This window comes from Budorcas taxicolor, chromosome 16 (assembly GCF_023091745.1).
Source record: "Budorcas taxicolor isolate Tak-1 chromosome 16, Takin1.1, whole genome shotgun sequence".
Taxonomy (NCBI): Eukaryota; Metazoa; Chordata; class Mammalia; order Artiodactyla; family Bovidae; genus Budorcas; species Budorcas taxicolor.
In genome coordinates this window covers 40344804-40358943 of record NC_068925.1, presented here as the reverse complement: position 1 = coordinate 40358943, position 14140 = coordinate 40344804, and the positions used below count along the sequence as shown (strand labels likewise).

The 14140-nt window shown below is 37.7% G+C and overlaps 1 protein-coding gene across 1 annotated transcript in view; it reads right to left on the bottom strand.

The window, feature by feature from the left end:
• DNM3 (dynamin 3) overlaps nt 1-14140 on the bottom strand; it is a 636190-nt gene that overhangs the window by 397940 nt on the left and 224110 nt on the right. The window contains exons 5-6 of the mRNA XM_052654294.1: nt 1530-1628; nt 786-946 (exon numbers count right to left, since the gene is read on the bottom strand). Of these exons, the coding sequence (XP_052510254.1) occupies nt 786-946; nt 1530-1628 (260 nt within the window). The remainder of the gene's footprint in view (nt 1-785; nt 947-1529; nt 1629-14140) is intronic.

Here is a 14140-nt window from a genome sequence, read left to right as displayed (position 1 = left end):
TCTAGGAGGGAACAATCAGAACAATTGTTAAGTACTTGACTTATTTAAGTTCATAAATAAAAGTTTAAGCATAAATAAAAGTTTTTGTGAGAAAAGTTGCTCACCATCTGAGTTAATGTAATCAAAACTTGGGGTGGAGGCTCTATACTCAATGACAATGACACAATTCTACTAGGGACTGGAAAATATATGAAAAAAAAAGTACTTTAAATTTTTATGGAAGAAATGTATACATGCATGAAGTGAGGGGAGGCAAAGGGCCTAATTCTATCTGTTATGGGGAAAGGGGTTATCTGAAAAAGTTTCTTAGATGAATGAAGATCAGTGATTGCATATGTGTTTTTAAGATTGGAAATTAAGGATCAAACCAATCCTAAACAAAATCAGAAAGAAATTTTAACTTAACCATCACAGATTGACATTTCCAAAAAAAAAAAAAAACAGATGACAAGAGACCAACTTTTCAGAGAGATACAAGTTTAACTCCTTAAGACAATTATATATTATGAACAAACATGTGCTAAAATGTGTTCCCCTGTTCACTGTTTCTAAATAAATACGTATTTCTGCTTAGTACACTATTCTTTCAATAATATTAAGGTGGAATCTGGTCATTTAGAATTACTAATGGCAGGGGTCTAAGTATTCATATTCATCTTTTAACTTTTCTATTAATACTGTTATGCTAAATAGTTCAGAAAAAAGTATAAAGATAAGAAATATGGATTCCAATAGCCATTCACATATTTTATAATTGTTCTTGTTGTTTGAAAAACCATTTTTACCTGATTAAGGACCTTCTGAAGGTGTGGGGTCCCCATCCGATCAGCAATATGTCTGTAAGCCGGGTGTGAGAGAAAAAATTTCCTTTCTGCCAACATGGCAGCCTTTATGTCCTTCTTCCCATCTATGTCCTTCTGGCTCCTGTTTACCACCCCTATGTAACCTAAAACAAAACACACACCTATGGAGTTGGGGATACTTTTGGTTTCTTCTTCTGGGGAAATTTTAAAGCTCTTGAAGAGGCCAAATAAGAAAAACAAAATTATTTCAAGAGTCTGAAGAATAGATCCCCTTACAAAACTCAATTTGAGAGATCAGTATTTAATGAAGGCTGGACAATTTGGCTAATGTTGATTTTTTAGCATTAACAAAATAACGTCCTTTGTCCTTAAAAGATCTGTGCATTTAAATAGAGTAAATCTCTAAGCAGCTTTGTCAGACAGCAGCAAGTAAATAATTCAGACTTAAACAGAAAACATTTATGCAGACTATGATGAATAATTACACCCTTCCTTCAAACCCCTTCCTTTTCCTGTTTTATTCCTATTGTTTGAAGGAATAGTTCTTTCTTTGGATCAATTTTACTGCATTATTTGGGAACACCATGTCATTCCATAACATGTTTAATTAAGCTTAAATCCATTCTTTGCAATGTGGAGGCATAAAAATTCAGCCTTCCACTGGTTTCCCAGTTGTTTCCCTGCCACACCATCAAAGAAAGTCCTGTATAGGACACAGTACATTACCCCTGCGAAGTGGCAGCAGCTTATTCTCTAGAACATCCCTGGCATCTGTTCCTTCATCCATGAGATCCAGTTTGGTGATGACTCCAATAGTTCTCAGACCTGCACCACAAACAGAACCCACATTACACAATTTGCAGACACCACCAAGTTTCAGAGACATATATGTCTCAATGTTAATTGCAAAGCACTCATATTTCTGGTTCTTTCCCTGTTCCTCCCCATCTTATTTTGTTTTCTAATCCACAACTATCCCGTCTGGTAAATGTCAACAGGATGAGACAGAAAGCTGCAAAATGACCCATCCATAAGATAACTCATGATCCCGGAGAGAAAAAACAAATAGCTGTTTCACCAAAACACTTATAAATGTATGAGTTTATTTTTATACTACATGTACATGGAAATTATATATTTAAATTATCCCCTCAGGGATTTCACACAGTATGGATGCTTTCATTTTATGCATTACATTATTAAAAACAAAAAATAGGTTACACATGGACCAGTGATGTGGGTATGTCAGAAACCAAAGCTTATTATTGATCCAGGTCTGAGCACTTGAGATCAAACTACAAAGAGAAGAAAATTAGGTACAGGATACCATCACTATGAAAAATGAACTCAAAAGTCTCACATATTCATTGTTGCTTAGAAAAGGAAATATGACTTAATGGAAAGAAGACTGAAATAGGAATTCTGAGTCATGGATTCTAGTCTTAAGTCACTTAACTCTCTGAGTCTCAGTTTTCCTCTTCGATAAAATAAACAGTTGGAAATCATGAATCAAAGGTTCCTTTCAGTAATAAAATAATGCAAAAACCTAAACATTTTATATAGCATATCAGATATACTGTGTTTGTTCTTTGCTCCCATCATTAGATAAAATGAACAATATTTGCCTGATTCATCTTTTTAAGTGTATTTCTTGGCTTTGCAAATAAACATGGTTAACTGAATACAAGTTTTTATTTTCCGCCTGAAACCACTCTCAATGGCTTCCCTGATAGCTCAGTTGGTAAAGAATCCTCTTGTAATGCAGGAGACCCCAGTTCGATTCCTGGGTTGGGAAGATCCCCTGGAGAAAGGATAGGTACCCAGTCCAGTATTTTTGGGCTTCCCTTGTGATTCAGCTAGTAAGAATCTGCCTGCAGTGTGGGAGACCTGGGTTTGATCCCTGGGTTGGGAAGATCTCCTGGAGAAAGGAAAGGCTACCAACTCCAGTATTCTGGCCTAGAGAATTCCATGGACTATATAGTCCATGGGGTCGCAAAGAGTCGGACACAACTGAGTGACTTACAGGTTCACTCTCAAATAATAATGTTTAATACTTTCTAAAACATTTATCGTTTTAAATGCTTTACATGTCTTAAATCATTTAATCCTATCAAGTACTCCAACTACTCATTTTTTAAGATGTGGAAACTAAGGCAGAGAGAGATTAAGTCACTAGTCCCAAGGTCATATAAGAAATGGATCTGGGCAGTCTGGTTCTAGAATCCATGCTTTTAACCAATATACTCCTTATCACAGTAAAATAATTTTTTAAAATGTACAGGTCTTAAACCAAGAAGGAAAAAGAAAATGAAAGAGAAATGCAGATAGTTTTTGAAACTGGAAACTTAGCAGGATGACTGTGAACTAACCTAACAGATCAGAAAAAGGAAAAATTCTTCCAAGAAACTCAACAACATGAGATGCCCAGAAGCTGAATAATCTACATCACAGCCTTTCCGTAAGAGTCAAGACCTGGGGGGGCAATAGCTCTGAAAACTGTGGAAAACGGTGGTGGCAGCTGAAGCTGAAAATAGAAACACTGGATGGAAGCAGTTATAATTCCATGGATAACATAGCTAGGTGCCACCCTGGTCTATCCTGGCAGGACAGTGCAGGTTCACTCTCTGGAAAGAATGAACACAGAAAAAACTGAACTCGTGGGCACTGGCCCGGTTTGGAGGGATATAGATCATAGCAAACACCCTCTTCCAACAACACAAGAGAAGACTCTACACGTGGACATCACCAGATGGTCAACACCGAAATCAGATTGATTATATTCCTTGCAGCCAAAGATGGAGATCTATACAGTCAACAAAAACAAGACCAGGAGCTGACTGTGGCTCAGATCATGAACTCCTTATTGCCAAATTCAGACTTAAATTGAAGAAAGTAGGGAAAACCACTAGACCATTCAGGTATGACCTAAATCAAATCCCTTATGATTATACAGTGGAAGTGAGAAATAGATTTAAGGGCCTAGATCTGATAGATAGAGTGCCTGATGAACTATGGAATGAGGTTCATGACATTGTACAGGAGACAGGGATCAAGACCATCCCCATGGAAAAGAAATGCAAAAAAGCAAAATGGCTGTCTGGGGAGGCCTTACAAATAGCTTTGAAAAGAAGAGAACTGAAAAGCAAAGGAGAAAAGGAAAGATATAAGCATCTGAATGCAGAGTTCCAAAGAATAGCAAGGAGAGATAAGAAAGCCTTCGTCAGCAATCAATGCAAAGAAATAGAGGAAAACAGAATGGGAAAGACTAGAGATCTCTTCAAGAAAATTAGAGACACCAAGGGAACATTTCATGCAAAGATGGGCTCGATAAAGGACAGAAATGGAATGTACCTAACAGAAGAAGAAGGTATTAAAAAAAGGTGGCAAGAATACACAGAAGAACTGTACCAAAAAGATCTTCACAACCCAGACAATCACGATGGTGTGATCATTCATCTAGAGCTAGACATCCTGGAATGTGAAGTCAAGTGGGCCTCTAAGCATCACTAAGAACAAAGCTAGTGGAGGTGATGGAATTCCAGTTGAGCTACGTCAAATCCTGAAAGATGATGCTGTGAAAGTGCTGCACTCAATATGCCAGCAAATTTGGAAATCTCAGCAGTGGCCACAGGACTGGAAAAGGTCAGTTTTCATTCCAATCCCAAAGAAAGGCAATGCCAAAGAATGTTCAAACTACCACACAATTGCACTCATCTCACATGCTAGTAAAGTAATGCTCAAAATTCTCCAAGCCAGGCTTCAGCAATACATGACCCACGAACTTCCTGATGTTTAAGCTGGTTTTAGAAAAGGCAGAGATCAAGTTGCCAACATCCGCTGGATCATGGAAAAAGCAAGAGAGTTCCAGAAAAACATATACTTCTGCTTTATTGACTATGCCAAAGCCTTTGACTGTGTGGATCACAATAAACTGTGGAAAATTCTGAAAGAGATGGAATACCAGACCACCTGAACTGCCTCTTGAGAAATCTGTATGCAGGTTAGGAAGCAACAGTTAGAACTGGACATGGAACAACTGACTGGTTCCAAATAGGAAAAGGAGTACATCAAGGCTGTATATTGTCAGCCTGTTTATTTAACTTATATGCAGAGTACATCATGAGAAACACTGGACTGGAAAAAACACAAGCTGGAATCAAGATTGCCAGGAGAAATATCAATAACCTCAGATATGCAGATGACACCACCCTTATGGCAGAAAGTGAAGAGGAACTCAAAAGCCTCTTGAGGAAAGTGAAAGAGGAGAGTGGAAAAAGTTGGCTTAAAGCTCAACATTCAGAAAATGAAGATCATGGCATCCGGTCCCATCACTTCATGGGAAATAGATGGGGAAACAGTGGAAACAGTGTCAGACTTTATTTTTTTGGGCTCCAAAATCACTGCAGATGGTGACTGCAGCCATGAAATTAAAAGACGCTTACTCGTTGGAAGGAAAGTTATGACCAACCTAGGTAGTATATTCAAAAGCAGAGACATTACTTTGCCGACTAAGGTCCGTCTAGTCAAGGCTATGGTTTTTCCAGTAGTCATGTATGGATGTGAGAGTTGGACTGTGAAGAAGGCTGGGCACCGAAGAATTGATGGTTTTGAACTGTGGTGTTGGAGAAGACTTTTGAGAGTCTCTTGGACTGCAAGGAGATCCAACCAATCCATTCTGAAGGAGATCAGCCCATTCTGAAGGGATTTCTTTGGAAGGAATGCTGCTAAAGCTGAAACTCCAGTACTTTGGCCATCTCATGTGAAGAGTTGACTCATTGGAAAAGACTCTGATGCTGGGAGGGATTGGGGGCAGGAGGAGAAGGGGACGACCAAGGATGAGATGGCTGGATGGCATCACTGACTCGATGGACATGAGTCTGAGTGAACTCCGGGAGTTGGTGATGGACAGGGAGGCCTGGCGTGCTGCGATTCATTGTGTCACAAAGAGTGGGACATGACTGAGCGACTGAACTGAGTATTAAAAGAGAATAATTAAGCAAAATTCTATACAGAGAGTGGGAGGACCACCCCTCCCCATTCCAGTTCCTTAATCTGACTTGAATAAAGACTTTAACCCCCAGGCAAGAGATTGGAAAAATGGTCTGGGAATACTAACCATTCCAACAGAAAAAAATACATATTGACATTCAAAGGAACAATAGTTAAAATAGTCCAATAAAACATTGGACTATTGTTGTGAAGTCTATCATTCCATAATTCAATTAAATAAACACACACAGAACACCAACCATAAATATTTCACATTTAAATATAAATGGACAGCCAAGGAGATGCTCTAATACGAAACTAAAAGCAGTAAACGTTATACAACTGAACTTGAGGGACTTCCCTGGAGGTCTAGTAGTTAAGATTCTGCACTTCCACAATTCATATGGAAACACAAAAGACCCTGAATAGCCAAAGTAGTGTTGAGAAAAAAGAATGGAGCTGGAGGGATCAATCTTCCTGACTTCAGGTTATACTACAAAGCTACAGTCATCAAGACATTATGATACTGGTACAAAAACAGAAATATAGACCAATGGAACAAGATAGAAAGCCTAGAAATAAACCAATGCACCTATGGGTACCTTATTTTTGACAAAGGAGGCAAGAATATACAATGGGGCAAAGATAGCCTCTTCTATAAATGGTGCTGGGAAAACTGGACTGCTACATGTAAAAGAATGAAATTAGAACACTTCCTAACACCATACACAAAAATAAACTCAAAATGGATTAAAGACCTAGATGTAAGACCAGAAACTATAAAACTCTTAGAGGAAAACACAGGCAAAACACTCCATGACATAAACCAAAAGAAGATCCTCTATGACCAACCTCCTACAGTAATGGAAATAAAAACAAAAGTAAACAAGTGGGACCTGATTAAACTTAAAAGCTTTTGCACAGCAAAGGAAACTATAAGCAAGGTAAAAAGACAACCCTCAGAATGGGAGAAAATAATAGCAAATGAAACAACTGACAAAGGATTAATATCCAAAATATACAAGCAGCTCATAGAGCCCAATAGCAGAAAAACAAACAACCCAATCAAAAATTGGGAAAAAGACCTTAACAGACATTTCTTCAAAGAAGACATACAGATGGCTAACAAACACATGAAAAGATGCTCAACATCGCTCATTATTAGAGAAATGCAAATCAAAACTGCAATGAGATATCACCTCACACCGGTCAGAATGGCCCGCATCAAAAAGTCTACAAACAATAAATGCTGGAAAGGGTGTAGAGAAAAGGAACACTCTTGCACTGTCGGTGGGAATGTAAATTGATAGAGCCATTATGGAAGATGGTATGGAGATTCCTTAAAACACTAGGAATAAAACCACCACATGACCCAGCAATCCCACTCCTAGACATATACCCTGAGGAAACCAAAATTGAAAGAGACACATGTATCCCACAGTTCACTGCAATACTATTTACAATAGCTAGAACATGGATGCAACCTAGATGTCCACCGACAAATGAATGGATAAAGAAGTTGTAGTGCATACACGCAATGAAATATTACTCGGCCATAAAAAGGAATGCATTTGAGTTAGTTCTAATGAGGTAGAGGAACCTAGAACCTATTATACAGAGGGAAGTGAGTCAGAAAGAGAAAGATAAATACCATATTCTAACACATATATATGGAATCTAGAAAAATGGTACTGAAGAATTTACTTACAGGGCAGAAATGGAGAAACAGACATAGAGAACAGACTTATGGACATGGGGAGAGGGGATGAGAGAGTGAGATGTATGGAAAGAGTAATATGAAAACTTACATTGCCATATATAAAATAGATAGCCAACAGGAATTTTCTCTATGGCTCAGGAAACTCAAATAGGGGCTCTGTATCAACCTAGAGGGGTGGAATGGGCAGGGAGATGGGAGGGAGCTTCAAAAGGGAGGGTATATATGTATACCTATGGCTGATTCATGTTGAGGTTTGACATGAAAACAGCAAAATTCTGTAAAGCAATTATCCTTCAATAAAAAATAAATTAATTTTAAAAAAAAGATTCTGCACTTCCAATGTCAGGGGTGTAGGTTCAATTCTGGTTGGGGAAATAATATCCCACATGCCACATGGATCAAAAAAAAAAAAAAAACTAAATTTGAAGAAAACAAAGATAATTCAAAATACAGAAGAAAACTATTATTTATATTGACATCCTCAGAGAGAAAGGAGAAGTCATTGCATTCATGGAATAAAAACAGAATGTCATAAAAGGAAATTATCAAGCAAACAAAAAGAATTTTCAAAAATCAAAATTATGAGAGCAGAAAATAATAATGCTGGAGTAAAAAATTAGGAATATCTCCAGAAAACAAAAAGAAGTTGATAATAGTAAAGGAAAAGCTTTTTTTAAACTAGAGAAATGAACCAAAAGATCCAATATCTGAATAACTGGCATTCCAATAAGAGAGAGACTATCAAACAGAAAGAGTCAGGGATGTGGGGACATACTATTCATAAAATGTCATATAAGTGAAAGATGAATTTAGGGATTGAATGAACTCACCAAGTATCCAACAAAATATGAAAAACATACACAAACACACATACACACAATATGGAATATCAGTAAAAGATTTCATAATACAGAAAACAAATAAAATATCCTAAAAACTCCCACAGAAGTTAAAAAGAAAGCTATAAAGAGTTTTGAGAATCATCACAGCATCAGTCTTCCCAGCAGGAAACTGGAAAATAAAAACCAGCAGAGCAATATTTCCAACATTCTAAGAGAAAGATTAATTTCTAGCCTAGAATTCTAAACTATCAATAAATGTGACAATAGAAAAGGTTATTTTCACACACATAAAATTTCAAAATATTTTACCTCATTTTCTCTTTTTTGAGGCGGGGGGGGGGGGGTGGGGGGGTGGGGGGTGTGGTGCAGACTACTAAAAAGATGTGTTCCACCAAACATGGGAACAAACTAGCAAGGAAGTAGAAATCCAGAAGGAAATCCAGAAGCAGGGAATCCAATCTAATCAGAAAAAGAAGGGAATTTTCAGGATGGTGTAAATTTTAAGATGGTTTAAGGCCAGGAGAGCAGTCAATATTGATTAGAATAAGATAACTGTGGTGACCCAAGGACAAAAGAGCAGATAAAACCAAGGAGGATCTTGGAATGCAGGAACGGAAAAACCAGACCCTTATCGTCCTTCCTTCCCCCATGTTGTAACTACCAATGGAATAGTATAACCTGTCTCCCCTCCTTCCTACATAGGGAGAAGGTATTTGCCCTACTCTTCCCCCACCTGGTATACACGCCTCATCCAATCAGGAAATGACCTGCAAGACCCCTATCCCACTACTTGTACCCTGGGTATAAAAGTGGACTAAGGACCCCTGTTAAACATTGGCTCTCCCTTGAGCTGGCTCACTGTTCTAACAGCGTCTCCCATTCTAATAAACTTTATTTCCCTCTCATTCTGTCTCATATCTGGAAATTCTTTTCCAACCCGTACCCAGACCACGACAAAAACAAAGATAAAAAGATAACTTTCCCAACCAATTAAAACAAAAACAAAAGTGATAGAATACTTAAAGCTTAATGCTTTAGAAGGTATTAGAGATTTAGACTTTGGTGGGAAAAGCTGGAAACGCACTGGTGATACTGTTCAAACAAAGAAGAAACAACTATCCACCTCAAAGACAGCAGGATCACCCAAGAAAGGAAATTTAATCATAATTCAACACATGGTTCAGCTGTGGACACTATTTTCAGAATCATAAATATTCATTTAGCAAAATATTATATATCAGTAGAATTGGAGAGGTAAGTGTATATATATATATGTGAAAGTATATGTGCATATGAGTGAGAGATGTAAGACATAAAGCTGTGTTATGTTTTACCTCCTTAAATATGGAGGTAAATATCAAAGAAAGTTAAAAGGGTGGAAAGTGGTAACCTCTGGAAATCAGTAATCCAGAGTTAGGAAAACAGACTGATTTTTCTAAAGTGATGTACATTTATAGCATTAATGAAAAATAAGGGTTAAAAATTTTTAAGTATTTTCCTCACTACTCTCTAATTCCAAAAAGGCAGAAAAGTCTAGGCTTAGTGATGTCCCAGAAATGGGTGATAAAATTATTTCCTTTTTCACGTTTACTTATACAAGTAGGCAATTTAAATAATCAATGAACTCCTGCTGGCAGACTCAAGACCTATACTGATCTCAAAAAGATATTGCCAGAAGAGACTCAAAGGCAACATTTAAAGTGTTTTAAAAGCACTTCCCTAGGAATATAAAGACATAGTGTGGCAGACATAGAGTTGAAACAACTCTATGAAATAGATATTATTATTTCTCAATTACACAGATGAGGAAACTGAGACTTGGAAAAGAAAAATAAATTTGTCCAAAGGCTTGCGGGCTGTAGGGTATGGAAGCCAGACAACCTTACTCCATTTTTAATCACACTATTTTCAGCTTCTCAATTCTTAGCTAGATTTTACAAGTGATTAGCTGTGTAATCTGGCAAGTTGTTTACATCATCTGTGTCTACTTTTCTACAGAATCAAAGGGTTATCTCGCTGTCTCTTTCAAGTACAGAATTCTGGGAAGGAGAACAACTTCCAGATTCAGAAGAGATTACATAGAGTAACATATAAGGTAAAAAGTAATTTAATAAAATTCTTGCCCTCCAACTAAAATAAAAATAATAAATTAAGACCTAATAAATAATGTATGATACTGTATTTCAATTCTGTTTCTCTTCAGTAAAGAGTAGCCACAATGATGGGTACTTATGAGCCCTGACAAAGACCTAGAAAAGACATAAAAGGCACTTCAATACTCTGATTCTTATGTATTACAGATCTAAAGTCAAGTATTAGATTGTTAAAATCCAAGTCCCACTGCTGTCCCTTATCAGTTCTGAGACATTAGTTTTCTCATCAGGTGTAAACACATCAAAAGGATAATCACATATCACAGTTTATATCTGATGTCTGGGATAATTATTAATAGCATCCCCTTTAACTCTCAAAGGACTTCATAGAGGAGAATACATTACATGTTCACTCTAAATCATCAATAAAATAAGGAAATAACAAACCTATGATTTCAAAATCACTTAATAGGACTTCTGATTTCTGGTCCACCACATAAGGAGCCTGGAAGTTTCCACTGTGTCCCAACAAGTGAAAAGTCAACAACCCTTCTTAGATTCATCAGAGTAGTGAGGCCACAGAGCAAACCACTGCCCACCCCCCCATATGTGGAGAGACAGATAGGTGAATACAGAGAATCACAGCTTACTGCAGCAGAAAGCCATAAGCAGATAATTCTGTAGGAACCAAGGACCCAGGCAGTAAAACCTAAACTGTAATTGATAAACTGCTGGAAGTTCAGTGTGGGCAGTCTTAATAGTTAAAAACTCCAGGGGGACCCAGTCATAGAGGGTACCCATACTTTTTTGAGTTTTGCCTCCAGGAGCTCAACCAGGTTCTCACAGTGAATATCTGAGAAAAAAAAAATGTCCTTGTGCTTTAGGCAGGGGAAGAAAGAAACAACCTGATTTAAAAATGGGTGAAAGACCTAAACAGAAACCTCATCAAAGATATATAGACGACAAGTAATTAATTCTTGCCTCTTCACCTTCACAATGCTATCCCTCTCAGCTCCAAGTATCCTTCCCTTTTCTTCTTTTTTTGGTTATTTACTATTCATCCTTCAAAATACTATACAGGCCTCTCCTGCAGGTTCTTAATCAGGCTCCCATAAATGTAAGTTTGGAACTTTTTCTCTGTGCCCTCAAAACTCTCTGTGTACACTGAAATCATAGTTCTTATATGCTGCTGCTGCTGCTGCTGCTGCTGCTGCTGCTAAGTCTCTTCAGTTGTGTCTGACTCTGTGCAACCCCATAGATGGCAACCCACCAGGCTTTGCCATCCCTGGGATTCTCCAGGCAAGAACACTGGATTGGGTTGACATTTCCTTCTCCGATGCATGAAAGTGAAAAGTGAAAGTGAAGTCACTGAGTCGTGTCCAACTTTCAGTGACCCCATGGACTGCAGCCCACCAGGCTCCTCCATCCATGGGATTTTCCAGGCAAGAGTACTGAAGTGGGGTGCCACTGCCTTAGGAATCTGCTTATTTGCCTGTCTCACCCTCTAAGTGATGATCTCTTCAAGAATAAGGACAATGTCTAATCTACATATTTCATACATATTCATAAGCAATTCTTATAGGTGCCAAACACAGAGTGGGAAGTCAATGAATGTTTATCTACCAAATGAAGAAATGAGTAAAAAGTATATTTATTTTTAGGTTTAGACAAGGATTGGAATACAAATTCCAAAAAAGAAATAGAATACTATTCTGTTACCTAGGTTTGTCAACACAGTGATTTTCCTATAACAACATTTCTTCCATTTATATATGCAACTAAATTATAAGTAGTGTGTTGTTTCATCTAATTAAGAAATGGGACAAAACCAAGCCATGAACCACATTAGCAGTTGCCAGAAAAGTAATCTGGGACACTATGTACACTGAAACAACAGCATTGAAAAACAAAATCAATGAAGAGTTAGTGTAAACATGTATACAGCTAAATTAAAAACAGACTTAGAAAACTAGATGTCCTTCAGTTAACACATTTTTTTTGTTTGTTTATTTTGGGCTTTGGTGGTATTCAGGGTGGGAGTTGAAGTAAATGCTCTTCTTTCTGTTTGGCAAGGGATTATGGAATATTTTACTTCTGAAAGCAATCAGTGATGAATAGGAACAGTTTCATCTTTTTTTCCTATAAGTTTTCCATTAACATTATTTTCTTGTTACTTCCAACAATTCTAAATAACACAGTCTTCATTTCCAAAGTCACCTGGTAATACTACTGCATGTGGTACTAGGTAAAATATTAACTAAAAAACAGAAAACATAAAAATTACTGCTGCTATAGCAGTAGACACTCTATTTGCTCACCTATTTATCCTCAGAATCTAGCAAAGTACTTGAAAGATTTAATATTCATGAAAGAAAGGGAGAGAAGAGAGAGACAGCAAAGGGAGAAAGAAGATAAAGGAGAATTATTCCAAAGAATAATTTGTAATACTTAGATAAGAGTGGTTCTTTCACTGAAAATCTGTATTCCAAAACATACTAAGCCAAGAAGAAAACAAAAGAAAATGAATCCACATACTGTAGTCTCCCTCCTATTTGCAGTTACACTTTCTATGATTTCAGTTATCCACAGTCAACTATGGTCCAAAAATAATACATGAAAAGTAGGGACTTCCCTGGTGGTCCCGTGGTCCCATCTGCCTGCCAGTGGAAGGGACTTGGGTTTAATCCTTTATCTGAGAGGATCCCACTTGCCACAAGGCTACTAAGCCCATGTGCCATGGCCACCGAAGCCCACACATTCTAAAGCCTGTGCTCCACAAAAGGAGGGGCCAATGCAATGAGAAATTCATGGACCACAACTGGAGAAAGCCTATGCACAGTAACAAAGACCCAGCACAGCCAAAATTGATTACTAATTTTAAATTAAATTTAAAAGTAATACAATAAAAAATAAAACTCAGAACTCAACAAAGTTCAGAACATCCAGGATTCAAACAAAAATCACCATATACACAAAGAAGGAAAAATGTGACCACAATGTAGGGGCTGGGGAAGGTAGTAATCAGTCAGCAGTATCTCTCTTAAAAACTTGGGATTCACAGATAATGTTAAAATAACTATTAAAAACATGCATAAAATGTTTAAAGTCATACAAGAAAACATGGAAATACAGGCACACCTCGTTTTACTGTGCTTTGCTTTATTGCACTTTGCAGATGCTGCACCTTTTCACAAATTGAAGATATGTGGCAACCCTGCATCATCAGATGATGGCTGGCACTCTTAGCAACGAAGCATTTTTAAATTTAATTTTTATCTTATAGTTGATTTACAATGTTGTGTGATTTTCAGGTATACAGCAAAGTGAATCAGTTATGATACATGTATCTATTCTCCTTCAGATTCTTTTCCCATATAGGTTATTATGGAATATTGAGTCGAGTTACTTGTGCTATACTGCTGCTGCTGCTAAGTTGCTTCAGTCATGTCCAACTCTGTGCGACCCACAGACGGCAGCCCAACAGGCTCTTCTGTCCCTGGGATTCTCCAGGCAAGAACACTGGAATGGGTTGCCATTTCCTTCTCCAATGCATGAAAGTGAAAAGTGAAAATGAAGTCGCTCAGTCATGTCCGACTCCCAGCAACCCCATGGACTGCAGCCCACCAGGCTCCTCCATACATGGGGTTTTCCAGGAAAGAGTACTGGAGTGGGGTGCCATTGCCTTCTCCGGTG